This window comes from Ranitomeya imitator, chromosome 4 (genome assembly GCF_032444005.1).
Source record: "Ranitomeya imitator isolate aRanImi1 chromosome 4, aRanImi1.pri, whole genome shotgun sequence".
Classification (NCBI taxonomy): Eukaryota; Metazoa; Chordata; class Amphibia; order Anura; family Dendrobatidae; genus Ranitomeya; species Ranitomeya imitator.
Window position 1 is genome coordinate 356,964,791 of NC_091285.1, and position 21,340 is coordinate 356,986,130.

Genomic DNA, 21,340 nt, shown 5'->3' on the forward strand with positions numbered 1-21,340 from the left:
TCGCGGCAGTGTGACAGTCACAACACATACATGGCGAGCATGTTTGTTGGGATCTCTCCATGCATATGTTGTGACTGTCACACAGCCGTGACACATGCAGCTGTGGTGCTGAACAGCCGATTATTGGGAGCCCTCCAGATATCCAGGTTCCCCATGCAGCTATTCGGATAAGCACTTATCCAAAGGTATGCACTCATCTCTAATCATAAGGGATCACACAAGTGTGGTTGACCACAGTTCTGTATAGGCCTAAAAAAAGATGGCTACCACCAGAACACAGGCCAAAGCATCTCCTCCACCTCATTAGAGCAGGTGGTTCCATTGGGATTCACATCTGAATTGCATTTTTGTGGGCTTTACATTGAAACTCCAACATAAGAGCTCAGCGTAGAACACAAGAATGTAATCCCAGCTCTATACTGAAAGCGATTAAAAAAATATATATCAATAAAAACCTTAACTGATCCCGTACAAAACCAGCTGCTCATCAGGTTCATCATCTGTCATTGTGGGTTCCAACAAAGACTTTGAAAAAGTGACAGCTCCTACCCCCTCACTTAAAATCCAGTGAAATCTGTGCTGCCAAATCCAAATCCCCCCAATCCTTCTAAGCAGTAAGCGACCACATACAGTGGGGCAAAAAAGTATTTAGTCAGTCAGCAATAGTGCAAGTTCCACCACTTAAAAAGATGAGAGGCGTCTGTAATTTACATCATAGGTAGACCTCAACTATGGGAGACAAACTGAGAAAAAAAAATCCAGAAAATCACATTGTCTGTTTTTTTAACATTTTATTTGCATATTATGGTGGAAAATAAGTATTTGGTCAGAAACAAAATTTCATCTCAATACTTTGTAATATATCCTTTGTTGGCAATGACAGAGGTCAAACGTTTTCTGTAAGTCTTCACAAGGTTGCCACACACTGTTGTTGGTATGTTGGCCCATTCCTCCATGCAGATCTCCTCTAGAGCAGTGATGTTTTTGGCTTTTCGCTTGGCAACACGGACTTTCAACTCCCTCCAAAGGTTTTCTATAGGGTTGAGATCTGGAGACTGGCTAGGCCACTCCAGGACCTTGAAATGCTTCTTACGAAGCCACTCCTTCGTTGCCCTGGCGGTGTGCTTTGGATCATTGTCATGTTGAAAGACCCAGCCATGTTTCATCTTCAATGCCCTTGCTGATGGAAGGAGGTTTGCACTCAAAATCTCACGATACATGGCCCCATTCATTCTTTCATGTACCCGGATCAGTCGTCCTGGCCCCTTTGCAGAGAAACAGCCCCAAAGCATGATGTTTCCACCACCATGCTTTACAGTAGGTATGGTGTTTGATGGATGCAACTCAGTATTCTTTTTCCTCCAAACACGACAAGTTGTGTTTCTACCAAACAGTTCCAGTTTGGTTTCATCAGACCATAGGACATTCTCCCAAAACTCCTCTGGATCATCCAAATGCTCTCTAGCAAACTTCAGACGGGCCCGGACTCTACTGGCTTAAGCAGTGGGACACGTCTGGCACTGCAGGATCTGAGTCCATGGTGGCGTAGTGTGTTACTTATGGTAGGCCTTGTTACATTGGTCCCAGCTCTCTGCAGTTCATTCACTAGGTCCCCCCGCGTGGTTCTGGGATTTTTGCTCACCGTTCTTGTGATCATTCTGACCCCACGGGGTGGGATTTTGCGTGGAGCTCCAGATCGAGGGAGATTATCAGTGGTCTTGTATGTCTTCCATTTTCTAATTATTGCTCCCACTGTTGATTTCTTCACTCCAAGCTGGTTGGCTATTGCAGATTCAGTCTTCCCAGCCTGGTGCAGGGCTACAATTTTGTTTCTGGTGTCCTTTGACAGCTCTTTGGTCTTCACCATAGTGGAGTTTGGAGTCAGACTGTTTGAGGGTGTGCACAGGTGTCTTTTTATACTGATAACAAGTTTAAACAGGTGCCATTACTACAGGTAATGAGTGGCGGAAAGAGGAGACTCTTAAAGAAGAAGTTACAGGTCTGTGAGAGCCAGAAATCTTGATTGTTTGTTTCTGACCAAATACTTATTTTCCACCATAATATGCAAAAAAAATGATAAAAAAACAGACAATGTGATTTTCTGGATTTTTTGTTCTCAGTTTGTCTCCCATAGTTGAGGTCTACCTATGATGTAAATTACAGACGCCTCTCATCTTTTTAAGTGGTGGAACTTGCACTATTGCTGACTGACTAAATACTTTTTTGCCCCACTGTATATGGCATTACTGCACAGGGGGAAGACCATTTAACAATTTACTGGGTACATGTCTCTATAAGCACAAGCTTGGCACAATGTATGGTCACTAAACTGGCATATTTGCAATGCTCCAGAATAAAGTATGGCATGGATGTTACAAAGTCAAAGCATCTTTGTGGCCAAAATAGTCACTGCAGGCATAAATTAATTCATTAAGAGGTGTAACTTTTAAAATGTGGTCTCTTTGGGGTTTTTTCTGCTTTTCTGGCACCTGCAAATGTCGTCTGCAAACTATCCCAGCCAACTCTATGCTCCAAAAGCCAAATAGTGCTCCCTTCTTCTCAGTGCTGACGTGTGGCTTAAAGTGACTCTGTCACCTGAATTTGGAGGGAACAATTTTCAGCCATAGGGGCGGGGTTTTCGAGTGTTTGATTCACCCTTTCCTTACCCGCTGGCTGCAATATTGGACTGAAATTCATTCTCTGTCCTCCATAGTACACGCCTGCGCAAGGCAAGATTACCTTGTGCAGGCATGTACTATGGAGGACAGAGAATGAACTTCAATCCAATATTGCAGCCAGCATGCAGCCAGCGGGTAAGGAAAGGGTGAATCAAAAACCTGAAAACCCCGCCTCAATGGCTGAAGATTGTTCCCTCCAAATCCAGGTGACAGTGTCCCTTTAACAGTAATTTCTGACAACATATGGGGCAGCACCATGTTCAGGAGAAATTGTGGGGGTTTCTGCTGTTCTGGCACCACAGAGCAGGTACGGACTGGGCCTGGTATTTGAAATCACACAGGCCCATGCTATGCTGTCCCCAAGCACCAGATAGGATATATTACTAATATTTATCCGCATGGAGGAAAGCAAGATTTACCAGTATTTCTAATGATACCTCCGTTACAACACTTAACAGTATGGGTGTTTTGAGAACACCGATTCTGTTCATGTAGCAGACAAGGTGGCCCACAATCAGACAGGCCCTTCTGGCATTTGCCAGATGGCCAGTCTGGCCCTGCCTCAGAGGCACGGCGAATGGAGCCCACAATCTATTTCAACAGAATCTGTGTTCTACAAGCCAAGTAGTGCTTCTTCCCATCTGATCCTTGCTGTGAGCCCAAACAGTTGTGTGAAGCCACTTATGGTGTACTGCTACGTTCGGTATAAATTGCATTGCAAATTGCCCTGTCTATTTTCTCCTATTACCCCTTGTGTGAATTAACACTTTCAGGCTAAAATAACATTTTGGCAGACAAATACCTCAGTTTTTCACTTTCACAGCCGAATCTTATAAAATTCTGTGATATAGTTTGTAGGTTAAAAATGCTCACCACACCCCTAGATGAATTCCTTATGGGGTTTAGTTTACCACTTGTGGGTGCTTCTGCTTTTTTGGCGCCTCAGTGACTATGCAAATGCAACATGTTGTCCAAATTTGTATTCCAAAAATGTAATAGTGCTACTTGCTTTCCAAGTTTGCCATGTGCCAAAACATTAATTTTTGACCATATATGGGGTATCACGATATTCAAGAGAAATTGTATAACAAATTATGCTAAAACAGTATTTTAGTGGAAATTTATTATTTTTTTTGTTTTCACATGTAAATCTTGTAAAATTCAGTGAATCACTTGTTGGGTAAAAATGCTCAGTGCACCCCTAGATCACTTCCTTGGGGGGGTCTAGTTTCCAAAATTCAATCTATTCCAACCAAATTTATGCCCCAAATACCAAATGGCCCGTCTTCCCTTTCGAGCGTGACTCTGCGCCCAAACAGTAGTGTTTGACCAAACATGGGATATTACCACGCTTGGGAAAAATTGCATCACAAGTTATGGGGGCCATTTTCTTTCAATATGCCTTGTAAAAATTACAAATTTGGGGATAAAAATAAAGTTCTGTAAAGCATCTATAGGCTCAAAATGCTCAACACAGCCGTAGATGAGTTTGAGGGGTTTCGTTTACAGAATGGGGTCACTTGTGGGACTTTCTGCTGTTTTGATACCTCTGCGACTCTGCAAATGAAACATGGTGTCTGCAATCTACAGTATTGCAGGTAAATTTACGCTCCAAATATAACAAAAGCTGCTTCTTCCCTTCCGAGCCCTGCAACTAAACAGCAGTTTTTGACCATACATGGGATATTGCCACATTCGGGAGAAATTGCATTATATATATATATATATATATATATATATATATATATATATATTTATTACTCCTTGTGAAAATTAAAAATGTGCAACTAAAGCAATATTTTAGTATAAAAAATGTAATTTTTCATTTAATTCACTTTTCACTAATACCTGTGTAGCACCTGAAAAGTTTACAAATTTCCTAACAGTGGTTTAACCCCTTCCCGACCTCCGCCGTACTATTACTGCGGAGGTCGGGTCCCCTGCTTTGATGTTTTGAACAGCTGACATGTGCCCGCAATAGCGGCGGGTGAAATCGCGATTCACCTGCCGCTATTAACCAGTTAAATGCCGCTGTCAAGCGCTCACAGCAGCATTTAACCTGCGGAAAAGATCGCATCGCTGATCCTGTCACACGATCGGGGGTCGGCGATGCGTCAGGATGGTAACCATAGAGGTCCTTGAGACCTCTATGGTTACTGATGCCGGCCTGCTGTGAGCGCCACCCTGTGGTTGGCCCTCATAGGAAAACTTGTCCCGCAAAAAACAAGCCCCCACATGGCCATATTGAAGGAAAAATAAAAAAAATTATGGCTCTGTGAAGGAGGGGAGCGAAAAACGAGAACGCAAAAACGGAAAAGGGCAAGGTCGTGAAGGGGTTAAAATAGAGTGAGAGGTTCCGTTTTTAAAAGGTATCACTTCTGCATTTTTTTCCCTGATGTATAGACCCCTTAAAGTCCTTTCAAAACTGAAAACGTCCATTAAAAATTGGATTTGAAAAATGTCTTTGAAAAATTGCTACTAAATTTTAATCCTTCTAAGGCTATGTTCACACGATGCTTTTTTTAATGCAAATTTTAAGCTGCATACAGTATCAACAAAGCCTATGAGATTTCAGAAATCTCATGCACAGTTTTTTTCAAAGATTATTTGGAAAACTGCTGCTGTGTTTGAAAACTGCAGCATGTCATTTCTTCTTTCAACATTTTTCACCCATAGGCATAGCTCCTAACCGTCCAATCTCAGCTGTTCTCCCGATTTCTATAATCACCTCTGCAACGTTTTAATTGCTCCTGTAGCTCCTCCTCCTCGGGGGCGGGGCTGCTTCTCTCTACTGAGTGCATAAATTGAATTCTATATTCATTTCCACTGGAATTGAACTCACAACTCAGTGTCCAAAGGCTGTTGCTTTATCAGTGAGCTGGAGAGAGGAGAATTCGGTTATCATGACCTATATATTGCAGGCAATGAACCCAGAAGCAGAGTATACATATCCATAGAAATACATGTGTATATCACAATGTATATTTATGGTGCCTGTGTACTGAGGTGTAGAAACATATATTTTTTGTTCCTATAAAAGTATTAATTGTAATTGCTTATCATTTTTTTTTCTGTGAGTCTCCCAGGTCTTGAACCCATGACATTAAAATTGCAGAGAGGTGTTTTAAAGGGATTGTCCACTACTAGGACAACCCCCTTTTAAACTAAATGTTCGCCCAAATAAAATAATAAAGCTTATACTCACCGCCGTTGCTGTGGTGTTGGCACTCGCTCTTCCTGGGGCTCTAAGTCAGTGTTGACATGTGACACCAGTGCCCAATCAGTGCTGGGGTCACTGTCCTCACCTTCAGACACACTGAACATGAAGAGGCAAGTCATGGATGAGTTGGAGCTGATTCCTGACTGGTGGAGACAGTGATGCTGACGTCACAACACTGCATAACAGCCCCAGAGAGCAAATGTCTACACCGCAGGAACGGCACCAGCAACATTTAGTTTAAGAAGGGGTTGTCCAAGTAGTGACAACCCCTTCTGTCATGCTGAGGCTGCACTCACACGTCGCGTAAATGCTACGTACTTTCTGCTGCTTTATTTCGGCAGGTGTCCGCACCAGATGACATTGTAACAATCTTCTTTGATTATTGCATTTTTGCTGTTTTTTATGCGTTTTCCCCCTTATTTGATGCGATTTTTGGGCAGATATGAAGCCACCTTTTTAAGGCTGCCGTCACACTAGCAGTATTTGGTCAGTGTTTTACATCAGTATGTGTAAGGCTGCCGTCACGCTAGCAGTATTTGGTCAGTATTTTACATCAGTATCTGTAAGCTAAAACCAGGAGTGGAACAAATAGAGGAAAAGTATAATAGAAACATATGCACCACTTCTGCATTTATCACCCACTCCTGGTTTTGGCTTACAAATACTGATGTAAAATACTGACCAAATACTGCTAGTGTGACGACAGCCTAACACTTTTTTAAGGCCTGTCCCACACGTCCAGATAATTCTGGTACCGGAAAAATCGGTACCGGAATTATCCGTGTCCGTGAGCTCACGTAGGCCATCCGTGTGGCACACGTGCAGCACACGTGTGCCGCCCGTGTGCCGACTGGGTACCACACGGAGTGTGCAGGAGACAACGCTAGAGATAAGCGCTGTCCCCCCCACGTGGTGCTGAAGCCGCCATTCATATCTTCTCTCCAGCAGCGTTCGCTGGATAGAAGATATGAAAACCCCCCCTTTTATTTTTCGTGTTTAAAATAAAGATCCCTGTCCCTTATTACAGTGATGAATATGCGGCTCCACCCCTATGGGAGGTGGAGCCGCATATTCATGACTGTAATCGGCGGCAGCACATGACCGCTCATACAGGAGAAGCTGCGGCGAGGACAGGACGCTGTGAGGGAGCCGGGTGAGTATTTTATTAACAGCGGGGGGGCGCACAGGGGGTAGGAGGGGGGTGGGGACAGGGATCTTTATTTTAAACACGAAAAAAAAAAAAAGGATTTTTCATATCTTCTATCCAGCGAACGCTGCTGGAGAGAAGATATGAATGGCAACTTCAGCACCACGTGGGGGGGACAGCGCTTACTGTAGCGCTGTCTCCTGCACGGCACACGGGCTGCACACTGACAGCGTCCGTGTGTGGTACGTGTTTTACACGGACCCATTGACTTTAATGGGTACGTGTAATCCGTGTGCTCCCACTAACACTGACATGTCTCCGTGTTTTGCACACGTACACACGGTCCGTGAAAACACGCTGACATGTGCAGAGACACATTGATTTCAATGTGCCTACGTGAGTCAGTGTCTCCAGGACGTGAGGAAACTGTCACCTCACGTACCGGAGCCACTGACGTGTGAAACCGGCCTTAATGGTACAAAAAAGCTTTGATTCAGCTTTTAAAAATGCAATAGTGTTTTTTTCCCAAAGAAGCTTATAGAGGAAAAAATGCACCAAAATGGCAGAGTTCAGCTGCATCTTCAGACCACAGGGGACAGAGATTTCATGGAATCGCATCCATTTTGCTTTGAAATTTAGACTGTGTTCACATACAGCTAAATTACGGCGTATTTTCTGCTATTTTTTGCATTATGTAATAGTTAGTATTTATATGCTTGTCTCTCTTCCTGTTTTACAGGTGTTCTTCCTTTTCCCTTTTCTTTCCCATTCCTTTTATTTTGTTCTTGTTTGCATCTATATTCCTGTGTATTTATAATATGTCTCTCCCCTTTTACTTTACCCCATTTATGTAAAAAATCCTTAATAAAAACTACTTTACCAAAAAAGGCATCTGCAGTGCGCCCAAAGACACTACTGAACTGTGCAGTATTGGTGTTTTTTATCTCTTATCTTCTATGTGGAGCCTAAAAAAGGGCATGTAACAAACTGCAGTTACTTTTAACTGCAGAATCAAAGCTTTTCTGTACTCTAAAAATCACATTAAAAACGTGGCTTTACGTCTGCACCAAAACCGCATCAAATTAGGGAGTGTTATTGTGTAGTTTGGTGTGAACATCTACAGAAAACAAAAAACACAGTATTTCTGCAACGTGTGAACGCGGCCTTACAGACACGAAAAGCAGATGTGATATAGTGAAGCTAAATCAAGATGAGAAAGTTCCGACTGCGAATGAAGGAACAAAAAAATAACACACAGGTCCCAACTAGAGATGAGCAGGACCCACAGATAACATTGCACTGCCATGGCTAATAAAAAGCCACGCCGGGGACGCTGGAAGGTAAGAGACTCGAGGCCACCCGTCCAGCAGGTTCCTGCGGAAACCCCCCAGCAAAAACGCAATATGTGAACATAGTGTAACATTGCAACAAAATAAAATCACATTTAAAAATTATGATGACATAAAGTAGACATATGAGAAATGTTATTATTAACTATTTTGTGTAGTCCGACGATCTGGTTTAAGGATATAAGCACTCAAAGCTTAAAAATCGCACATTTTCATCAAATTTCAGATATTTTCACAAAAAAAATAAAATCATATCAACCTAAATTTACTGCTAACATAAAGAACAATGTGTCACGAAAAAGCTTTCTCAGAATAACTGTGATATAGTTATTACCTCATAAAGAGACAGTGGTCAGAATTGTAAAATGGGGCCCGGTCATGGAGGCTAAAATTGGCTCGGTCACTAAGGGGTTAAGCATGACTTCTTTTACATTTTATTTTCCTGTTTGTTCAAAATGTTTAATACTAAAAAAATTAGATTGCATATTTGATGATGAAACACTACAATGTTACTATTCTTTTATTCCACAGGAACACACGCCAGGATTCAGATCTGTGTTGCACATAGTTGCACATATACCGTTAGTAATATTGCACGTGACCTCGTTGTCTCACCTGTGCTTGACCAGACACGCATTGGGAGCTTTCCTTACAATACGGAGTAAGAGCATCTAGGGAAACAAACATTCTATAGATATCAGTTATTACTGTGGCTTCCACCACAGATGGATGGTGAGCAGGGACACAGCTAGGTGTTCAGGGGGGCGACTACTCAGTAACCTTGACTACAACTATGGTGGCACACTGATATTACCGCCATATACTGACCATATAGTGGTAGATACCAGTGCTGCAGAACACATCACAGTACAGTTACAGATAATAACTTACAGAGGATGTTCTTTCTGACAGTCGTTCACTTTTCCCATGTTTTCCATCTGGCCCAGACTGACATGACGACTTCTTCCAGCCTGGACTCAGTTGCAGAGATTACAACAAATTCACATTTGACTTCTCACATTTCCAGCCCCGTCTTCATCTATTCACAACCTGCACAACCTCCTCTTCCTGCTGATATTCTAATACTGAACCACTGTTGCCATGTGTGTCTCTATTACTGCCCTGCTGTTTAGCACCATAAGGCTATGTGCACACGTTGCGGATTTTGCTGCGGATCCGCAGCGGTTTTGACGCTGCGGATCTGAAGCTGTTTTCCATGAGTTTACAGTACCATGTAAACCTATGGAAAACAAAATCCACAGTGCACATGCTGCAGAAAAAAACGCGCGGAAACGCTGCGTTGTTTATTCCGCAGCATGTCAATTTTTTGTGCGGATTCCGCTGCGGTTTACACCTGCACGATAATAGGAATCCGCAGGTGAAATCCGCACAAAAACCGCAGTGAGGTTTACCTGCGGATTTACAAAAACAGGTGTTGAAAAATACGCAGACATCCTACCTACGTGTGCACATACCCTAACGGCTCTTCTTACAGTCCCATATAATCATGCCCAACACTGTGCCCCTTACATAGTAATAAGGCCTCCATTGTGTCCTCTGGATGGTAAAATTTCCCCCTATAAAATATTAATGCCATGTGCAAATGCCCTAGAAAAGTGTTCACAATTTGCCCCTTTGATGGCCACAATACTGTGCGTGCCCCTATAACAATATTGCCTCTTAATGCTCACTCAACATTTAATAATATCCACCGAGTCCCCCCCCACAGCTCCCCTATATACAATATGATGGGTCCACAGCTCCATTATACACAGTATGAAGTCCTCACTATCTCCCCCACAACACAATATAATGACCCCCACAGATTCCCTCACACTGTATAATGGGCCCCACCGTAGTCACCACACTAGCCTTCAAACTGTATAATGTCCCCCACAGTAAGCACCAAACTGTATGAATGCCTTCACACTAGCCCCCAAACTTTATAATAGCCCCCGCATTAGTCCCCAAAATGTATAATGTCCACTGCATTAAAGAGAACCTGCCATTAATGTTATACATATTAAACTACAGGCATTGCCATAATGGTGCTGCCATACTGATTAATACATACTTTCAGTGAATAAATCCATGTACCATGTACGGCCGGTTTGACACGTCAGTGGCTCCGGTACGTGAGGTGACAGTTTCCTCACGTACCGGAGACACTGACTCACGTAGACACATTAAAATCAATGTGTCTCTGCACATGTCAGCGTGTTTTCACGGACCGTGTGTCCGTTTGAAAAACACGGAGACATGTCAGTGTTCGTGGGAGCGCACGAATTACACGGACCCATTAAAGTCAATGGTTCCGTGTAAAACAAGTACCGCACATGGATGTTGTCCGTGTGCAGTCCATGTGCCGTGCAGGAGACAGCGCTACAGTAAGCGCTGTCCCCCCAGCGTGGTGCTGAAGCCGCCATTCATTTCCTCTCTCCAGCAGCGTTTGCTGGAGAGAAGATATGAAAAATCTTTTTTTTTTTTTTTGGGTGTTTAAAGAAAAGATTCCTGTCCCCAACCCCCTCCCACCCCCTGTGCGCCCCCCCCCCCCCCCCCCGCTGTTAATAAAATACTTACCCAGCTCCCTCGCTGCTTCCTCTCCTCACCGCAGCTTCTCCTGTATGAGCGGTCACGTGGTGCCGCCCATCACAGTGATGAATATGCGGTGGAGCCGCATAGGGGTGGAGCCGCATATTCATCACTGTAATGGGCGGCACCACGTGACCGCTCATACAGGAGAAGCTGCGGCGAGGAGAGGAAGCAGCGCCAGTGAGGGAGCCGGGTAAGTATTTTATTAACAGCACAGGGGGTGGGGGGGGGGTTGGGGACAGGGATCTTTTTTTTAAACACCAAAAAAAAAAAGATTTTTCATATCTTCTCTCCAGCGAACGCTGCTGGAGAGAAGAAATGAATGGCGGCTTCAGCACCAGATGCAGGGGACAGCGCTTAACTGTAGCGCTGTCTCCTGCACGGTGCGTGTGGTACCCAGTCGGCACACGGATGCCGCACGTGTGCCACACTGATGTGCCACACTGATGTGCCACGTGAGCACACCGACACGGATAATTCCGGTACCGATTTTTCCGGTACCGGAATTATCTGGATGTGTGAGACTGGCCTACTATGTACTGAGTTGTGCAAAAGTGGACACAAACAAAAGAGGCCCCTGTGCAAGAAAAATACTACAGGTTGTGTGCAGTCTAAGGCGTCACACTATCAGTATTTGGTCAGTATTTTACCTCAGTATTTGTAGCCAAAACCAGGAGTGGGTGATAAATGCAGAAGTGGTGCATATGTTTCTATTATACTTTTCCTCTATTTGTTCCACTCCTGGTTTTGGCTTACAAATACTGATGTAAAATACTGACCAAATACTGCTAGTGTGACGGCAGCCTAATAGCTCATCATAATGCACAATTCCACCTGCTTCTGAGGTAGAAGTGGCCCCCTCACCTCTTGGGCCCCTGTGCGGCTGCACAGGTTCCCCAATGGTATGTCCGCCACTGGACTGGAGTGGTGACTGAAGCCACACAAGAAATATCTGCCTTGTGAACAGGGAAAAGAAAAAGGACATTTTTATGGATGAAAACACAATAGAAAAGGTTCTGTAATAAAAGTGCAGTTTATTTATAGATATTTCTGGATGATAGTGAAAATTCTTCTTTATGGTGAGAGGCATAATACTCCTGTAATCCGGTACACAAATTTCTTTAATGCACAGATGAACTATAATAAACAGAAACTGAGTGCTATAATATACAATATTTCTAATAGGCATATGAATCAATGGATCAGTTATTATGTTTCTAGTCTCTTAGTGTACAGAAGCTAACAATTGTAACAATGCTTATTCTGTCACTTGCTTGGTTTCGTGTGGTCTAATATTCTGCACACTATTATCATTTTTTCCAGGACAGATACAACATGTAAAGAACATAGGTGCACAGTGAATGATTGCAAAACGAAAAAAGTTCAGCAATCTGATTTGTTTCTGTTGGTAACTTCACTATTAGTACTAATGATTAAGGCAAACTATTTTTTATAGCATAGTCAGAATATAACAAAAATCCTTATGGAGAATACTATAGACTTGTACTTTAAGGCCACGTACATACATTCAGTATTTGGTGACGTTTTTACCTCAGTATGTGTAAGCCAAAACCAGGAGTGGGTGATAAATACAGAAGTGGTGCATATGTTTCTGTTATACTTTTCCTCTGATTGTTCCACTCCTGGTTTTGGCTTTCACATACTGAGGTAAAATACTGACCAAATACTGAATGTGTGAACGTGGCTTTATACCATATACTTTTAGGTACCCGGCAAAGGTCTTTCTTTCACTTTGTACTTGTGTAGACAAGTAAATCTCAAGTCTACAAATGAATTATGTACTCCTTCCCTCAAAAGTGGATCTAAAAGCAATTTACCAATGGAAAAAAAAAATCATATTTCATGATATGAATTCAAAGTGCACTGTTTTTAGCATCTGAAAGTGGTTAATGTTCCCAATTTGTAGTCTTTGATTACACTCGTCCTGGGATGAGAACACAATGGACACCCACATCCATACAATATGGACCTCTGGACGGATGTGACACATAGACTTACATAGCTGCTGATATTTTAAAAATTGAATTAAAATGGAATGTACTGTACTTTACACCAATTTGATGCTTTGTGTGCTAAAATAGAAGCCGTTTCAAAGTACTGAATTACCACCTTAAGTGATACCCTGACATTACGTAGCTGCCGTTAAAGTTCCATGAGGCTGATGCCAAGTCACATATTTTAGAAGTTTTCTAATGGCTTTATATACTTGTCAAAAAACTTACATTTATGATCGCAAACCAACTTCCATAATTCCTTGTTACCTTCACGCTGAATAACTACTGCCATGAGGCCCAGTAGGTAAACGTTTGATTTTGGTATTTATTTCGTTTTATTATATACTTGCCAAGAAATCATATTTAGGATAAATAAGTGTTTGGAAATAAAAATCATAGGTAAATGGGGCAAAACTACGATTTACTAAATCATTGAAGGGAGATTATTACATTATACATCATGACCGTGATTGTGTCCCGCCACATAGACCAGCTCCACCCTCGATATGTGGCAGCGCCATGCACCTACTAATAGCAGTCTAAATGAATTATCAACTTTATCACGATATTCCTCCTCTACATTATACTTATACCCATAACTATTTGTGTGAAAACTTTAGTGCAATATTAACTTATAAGTGATTACTGTGGCACAATCACAAAACTTATAACATGTCATCCAATCCAGCTATCAGTTTTATATACCAAATTGCACATGGAAGTCTCTATTGGTTGAACCAAAAATCCACACATTTTTTGCAATATATATATATATATATATATATATATATATATATATATATATATATATATATATATATATATATGTATATATATATATATAGTATATATATATATACAGTACAGACCAAAAGTTTGGACACACCTTATTTAAATATTTTTCTGTATTATCATGACTGTGAAAATTGTACATTCTCACCGAGGGCATCAAAGCTATAAATTAACACGTGGAATTATATACTTAACAAAAAAGTGTGAAACAACTGAAATTATGTCTTATATTATATATATATATATATATATATATATACACACTCTTGATACCACTCCTCGGACACTTTGGAGAAATGGCCGTACCACTGGTTTTACCACCAAATCCATGTAATGCCGAGGTGTTAGTATACCTGCAATAAAAAGTAGATGGGGACGGCTACTGAACATTATGCCACTTCACATCATAATCCCAAGAGTAGCACTGGTGTGACATTGCCTCATGAAGGCCTCTTGACGGCATTGCCCATGTGGTCTCCAAATGGACGCTGAAGTCTGGAATGGAGCGATGGGGGACTATCCTCTTCAGTGGAGTCCCTTTTTTTTTTTACATTGATTTGGTCATGTAACCAGGGGTGCAGCCATTTCTCCAAAGTGTCTCATGAACCATTTTTTAAAACAATCACAGGCTGCATTTTGCTCATTCTACTGTGAGCATTATGCGTGGCAGAAACGTGCTACCATGGTCTGCTATGTCTCCAGATTTATCTCCCATCTGGTACTTTATTGGTCGAAAATTGTAAAAGAGAGCTGCCAGCAGCAATCTTGATATTTTATGTGCCCAAGTGCAGTCATCATGGCAAAACACTCCTTGAACAACCATTAATAACCTCATCAATAGCATGCCCAGGCATGTAAGTGGGTGTATTTCAGGGTGTAGTGCTCATACTGAATAAATCGAGATATTTAGAAAATGTTGTTTCCATATTTTCATCATTTGCAAATCATTAAAGAAAATCTGTAACCATGTTTTTGCTACCTCATCTGAAAACAGCATGATGTAGGCAAAGAGACCTTGAATCCAATGATGTATCACTTAGATTACTGAGTGCAGCTATTCTGACACAATCAGAGCTTTTAGACTTCGCAATGAAGCAGAGCTGAGAAAGCTAACCCCGCCCACACAACATCTAACCCCACCCACACCAGGCTCTCAGTGTACATAGTCTATTGACAGTGAGCTGCTTATCACAGAAGTCAGTTAGTTAGCTAGTTGCTGATGGTTGTAACTATGCAATGCATGCACATGAGGAAAGAGACATAATGAATCAGAAAAACTCTACTACATTTCTAATTGAGGGTATTTGCTAATATTTTATTATTACACCTACTGCATATTGGGATAGGATCGTTGAAATGGGAATAATCCTTAATGTCCAATTAAATAACACCACGCATGTGACACATTGTTGAGTTCAATGTTGTAACCCCTACCTCTCATGCTGTTCTCAGATTACATAACAAAAACCATTTGACAGATTCCTTTTAACATGTCTATCATCCTGTGATTTCCATAATTCCAACAACTTTTTTTTCTTGGGTGTTGCAATTGAAATGTTGAGGAGTATATGTATTCATTACGTATTACCCCATCCTTGACAGTTAAACATACATTTTTTTTTCTCTTCACCTTTCCTTCAAGTATTAATGTAATATATAACTTCTCTTTTTATTTGATATGTTGACTTACATACCTTGTAATACTTTTCCATTTTAGGATCTAAAATGCATCAAAAAGGTGGCATTGAGTAGAACCTCAAAACTAAAAATCACTCACATCTTTAATTGGTATTTGATCTGAAGATAGAAATCTATGATGTATTGTACAATGTCCGGTCAGTGATTTCTGGCCCATAGTTTACTGTAGTAAGAATGTCCCAATGACTTCTCTCCCATGAACCCATCTTATAAATCTGCACACAATTAGAGATAAGAAGCACAAAAAAAAACTTGTGACGTACTTTGTATCATATGCTGCCATCTGCAGATAGTTAATCTGACAGTAGAGGCCCCCAAACACATAAGATGGTTGTGAGCCAAACGATGGTCTAGCTTAAGGGTCGGGAACCTCAGGGCCATTTACGGCCCTCGATGACCTTTTATCAGCCCCCCGGGCAGATTCTCAGGGACCGCATTCTTGGGCAGGGAGCTGTAGTTTGATTGACACCAGCTCATTAATTTTTTTCTTGCTCTGTTAGCGCACACACACAGTGTTCACTACTGAACACTGAAGGGCAGGCAATGAAAGATTACGTCCTGACACCAGTGCCAGAGTCAGGATGTACTTTGTGGGCGGAGTTTGTGCGGCCCCCGAAGGATGGTATAAATATCCACATGGCCCTTGGCAGAAAAAAGATTCCCCACCCCTGGTCTAGATAATCGTTCGACCACAAGTCGTCTCGGCCAGCTATCCAATATACAGCAGCGTTCATTCTTCTGAGTGCACCTGTGTCCTCTATGACATGTCTGATGATGGTTTATCTCCAGGAAACAATATGATTGGCAGTCCTATATACATTAGACTGTTGTCTGCACCCAATAATATCGGTGGACTTGGCCGACAAGAGTCTAATGTGTATGTGGGCTTCAGCCTCCACATATGTGAGCGTTTCCAAAGCCTCTGCTGGTCAATGATGCATAACAATATCTGTAGATGACAATAGATCAGTACAAGCCATTGTTGGAGTATATAAGCCGAATCTGTGGATGGCAACATATCAGTACAAGCCATTTGTTGGGGTAGAGATTGGAGGATCGATTCGCAAAGCTTTGGTCTACCTCCCAGGTCAGTTGTCTTTGGCAGCTGGATTGGAAGCTCGCAAATCTTAACTTCTGTGATCTCCAGTGAGGCTCTTGATTAGGTTAGGGTGACGTCATCATTGAGGCATGACACACAGATCAAATCACACCAGCCCAACTAATCAAAAAGCATGCCAGAGATCCCAGAAGGTAAAAGATTTGTGAGACGTCCGTCCAGGGGCCAGAGCCTACTGACCTGGCAATGTACTGGAGTCCCATGAATGGGTCCCACATCTGTAGTTGGGGACTACCATTTAAACGATCAATTCTTGGTTATTTAACACTGACCAATTTGATAGCACTGTGCAGAGATTTTCATCACTTACAATGGTCTTTGTCATTTATAAGGTTGTGTGAAGATGTGTTCCATAATTTGTGAAGGTTTTTTTTCCATCACTCTTTTATGAATCAATGTTTTGTTTAAATCCAAACAAAAGTATAGAATCAACATGCCATTTATTCAATATGTCTTGTAATATTTATAGTGCCCTACTTGTAGTTAGTTATCAGACATGTCGCCAGAGAAGGCCTGCAGAACATCTTCACATGAGGTCCAAGGGCAGAAGTCTTGGATGACCACCATATGGCCCTCTAAGCCATGAAACAGGTGGATTCTGCTCATGTGGTTGGCGTGATGTGTGAAGGGCCATGATGACCAGCTGTTCTGGTTTTATGTGGCTTGGTAGAGTCCTGAAAATAAGCATATATGGGATATATCTGGAATAGAGCTCACTAGGACACAACGCAGATGTGATAATATGGGAACGTTGTGAAGCCAGAACTAGGTCATTTCTCAAATGAGATGGAAAAAAATAGGAAAGAAAACTGGCACATGCTCAATACAATATAAGTCTTGTGCAACGTGACTATTCATCCACTGGCAAACTAATTACACTAAGACAAAGAAAAGGTGTTACTTTCCTATGTGGTCACTGGAAGATGCCGGCAGCTTGTTACTGATGTTCTGCTGCCACGTCTCTCAAATGATGCTAATGAACTCATTTATTTCGGACAGAGAAGGAATAGAAGCTCTGTTGTGTTCCCTGCACTTCTGCACTGTGCTGCGCTTTGCTTCTATTCTGTGCAACACTTGCTAATCCATGCATATGCCATATAACTAGAACAGCAATCAAAAGTATTCCACCCCCATTGCAAATTAGATTTACTAGCAAAATTTACAAACTTTTTGCTGTTTGCAATTAACCAGTCAAACAGGAATAATTTAAATAGCTGGACACAATTAATATTACAAGTGGCTTCTCCAAATTCAACACCAAATGCCACTTTTAACCTCTTGACAATGGTCGCTCGCTCCATACAGTGCGGTTCCCGGATGTTCCATGGACGGCACCTAAGAGTAGCTGATGTAACCTTGCTCCCATTGTAATAATTTAACTTTCAGGCTTTAACATGGCAGTATTAAAGTGCGCGGTTATACACAGCTCAACATTTGAGCTGTGCTAGACCTCTGGCAGAGAAAACTGTGACTCCATAACTGTTGCACCCAGTAAACTTAAGCGATACAGTGCTGTAATTAGGGTCTCTGTCCCTGCATCATGCTGAGGTCAGATCACATAGCAAAAACCTGCTGACGGATTCTCTTTAATGTAGTTCTATTGCATTTCTTCATAGCAATTATGTATTCAGCACATTTGTTTTGTTCGGAGAAAGCAACTTAATGGCCATTTTATGAGCTAAAACATTGGGATTTATTCAATACTTGCCTACATGACTGGTTATGTATTTTTGGGTGCAGCTTTGAGTAGCTAAACTATTGGATTATGCAATATTTTAAATTCAACTTGTATTTAATGTCCAACTTTGACCAAACGAAGGACCGCTGATACAGGAGAACTCCAAAGATACAGTAGAAGACAACCCCACTTTGGAGCTATTCACTTGCCAATGGAGCCCATTTCTCGTAGACTGATTCACAAGTAACCTCTTAAACCTTACTGATGATATATCCTGCCTGAACAATCAAAGGAAAAAAGATGGAAATGTTGATAAATTAGACATCCTCATGTTCTGTATACAAGGAAGGTGGTAGTATAGTGTATATGAGGCCTACCAGACTCCTGCTGACACCAGCTTTCTGGTCCGACAAACTTTCTTCCTCTACCACCAAAATAAGTAATGGAAGAACAGTTTGCCAGATGCCCTCCATCGTAATGGGAGTTTCATCACAGAGGTCATGTGCGAACTGTCAAAATACTTTTATGGGCAGCACTGGCGACTTTGTAAAAACAAATGGATTGTGACCGTTTTTCAATAATAAATTAATTTGTCACTTTTCCATGTGCAACTTGAAACTTTTCCATAGGTCTCTTAATAAATTAGCAAAAAAAATTATATTACAAGGTCATAGTAGTAGGTAAATGTAACTTGCCATAAATACCATGATTACTTTAAGACATAGGCGCAAAAATACTAAGCTACTTAAAGATCAAAACCCACTGGGACTGATAGCACATCCTTGTATTACAGATACAGTAGGTGGCAATTTCTTCCACATGTGAGTTTTATTGACTTTGGCTCCGATTCATCATGATTGGCGTTTTTTATGTCTGCCTTGATGACGAGTATGCTGGAGTAAGATGCACCAAGTTTGTTAAGAGGCAAGAATATCTTAAGAAATTTGGCACATCTTTCAGCTGCCATGCAAAACTACAAGAAACGTTTCTGTCATTTATTCTGCATACTTTATGATTAACGTGTTGTTCCTGCTAGATCACACCCTTTCTCGTTATACGCGCCATCCACTTCTCAAAAAGTCACCTGAGGTGGCCAGTACTGGCACAAAAATGGAAAAAATTGCAAAATGTTTGCAACTTTTGAAACAGCTTTATCCCAGAACTCTGGTTAAAATAATTTGATGGGTGACCCTTAGTGATGAGCGAATATACTTGTTACTCGAGATTTCTCGAGCACGCTCGGGGGTCCTCTGAGCATTTTTTAGTGCTCGGAGTTTTAGTTATTCTTACAGCAGCTGAATGATTTACATCTGTTAGCCAGCATAAGTACATGTGGGGGTTGCCTGGTTGCTAGGGAATCCCCACATGTACTTATGCTGGCTAACAGATGTAAATCATTCAGCTGCGGCAAGAAAAACTAAATCTCCGCGCACTAAAAAATACTCGGAGGACACCCGAGCATGCTCGAGAAAGCTTGAGTAACGAGTATATTCGCTCATCACTAGTGACCCTACAGTAGCCCTTGTTCCCCCCCATACCGCTATAAGACCAGCTCTACTCTTCCCTACTGTATCCTCACCCATGCCTTGTAGACTGTGAGCCCTCGTGGTCAGGGTCCTCTCTCCTCCTGTACCAGTCGTGACTCGTTTTTTCAACATTATTGTACATGTTTTTTATTATGTATACCCATTTTTCACATGTAAAGTGCCATGGAATAAATGGCGCTATAATAATAAATAATAACAATGAGTGGTCCCCTAAATCCTCAATTGTAGGAGGTCAATTAAGTTTTTACATGGCATCCGAGCTAAACCCAATGACATCATAAAGGAGCCTGCTTCCACGTAGGACAGAGCCCTTAATCATAGCATGGACACTGTATGAAAGACATGCATACTCTGTTTTCAGTCTTATGATGTAATTATGGATTTAATACTGAAGAGATAAAATCAAGTCTAAGCTACTATTCTTTTTAGGACTTTATACCTTGGACATAATGGTGCACAGGACCCTTAATTGCAACACTTTTATTGGGGGAGCTGATATTCCCTTTATGCCTGTCTGTGTCATTGATACATATCACTGTAGATACAACTCCCTTTTTGCTCTTTGTATGTGTAGTTGTGTTCATGTCTTGGATGCTAATATCAGTTTAGTGTTTATTCTTTGTGGTGTTGATGCCATATTAGTCCCTTATAAAAACTAATCCTGTCCTGGAAATAAACAATGTAAAAATCAAGCAGAGTACAGTCACGCTGTATAAAAACTCTCGAAAATGTTGTGTAGTCGGTGGGGTGGCATGCTTATGGTTTCATTTACTTCCATTCTAATTTAGGCAGTGCAGAAAACCATGCTAAGCCTACCCGATTTCTAGAACTGCGGAGGTCCTTGTGGGAGGGAAGCCATTACGTATGATTACCCTACGAGTAGCAGATGTGTTTGATCCTTACGCTTAGCATCTACAGCACTGATCCATCTATATCAATATACTGAGTTTTTGAAGAATAACTGTTTACTTAGGAAGAATTGCAAATGAAGTCTATTTTCTATAAAATCACAACTCTCCTCACAGAGAAACCTGCTTAATAACTTAAAAAAATAATTAAAATATCACAACGTTAAGTGTGATCAGCAAGCTACTGCAAAGCAGTCATGGATTGCAAGCTCTTCTGCCACTAAGGGGCTTACGTTTAAAAAAAAAAGAAGAAAGTAAATCACAGAATATGCTTGGCATCTACACAAAAAACAGACCCATTCTCTGTGGACTGACCACAACTGTGCTATTATTCTTCTCTTGCCATCTTCTCCAATGTCGTTTTTGTTACTCAGGAGCTTGGGTCAGTTATGTCCATGTTTGTTCCGAACAGTGCAACCAGCTGTTCTTCATAATTTGCAATGTTCCTTTTCATTATCTCCATACAGGGTCCCAAGAGCCTTTCAAAAGCTTGCACGTCCATGGCTGCGAGAGAGGAAAAGACACGGTGGCTCATTTTTCTCGTCCGGTCTAGACATTATTATGCTTTGCTTATATAGTACTATCATATTCCACAGCGC

General features: G+C 41.5%; 1 protein-coding gene across 1 annotated transcript in view; it reads right to left on the reverse strand.

Annotated features, from left to right (window-relative positions):
• Positions 1-20,298: 20,298 nt before the first annotated feature.
• PRKAR2B (protein kinase cAMP-dependent type II regulatory subunit beta) overlaps positions 20,299-21,340 on the reverse strand; it is a 193,362-nt gene continuing 192,320 nt past the window's right edge. Inside the window, exon 11 of the mRNA XM_069765068.1 lies at positions 20,299-21,245. Coding sequence (XP_069621169.1) covers positions 21,112-21,245 — 134 coding nt within the window. The 3' untranslated portion in view covers positions 20,299-21,111. The remainder of the gene's footprint in view (positions 21,246-21,340) is intronic.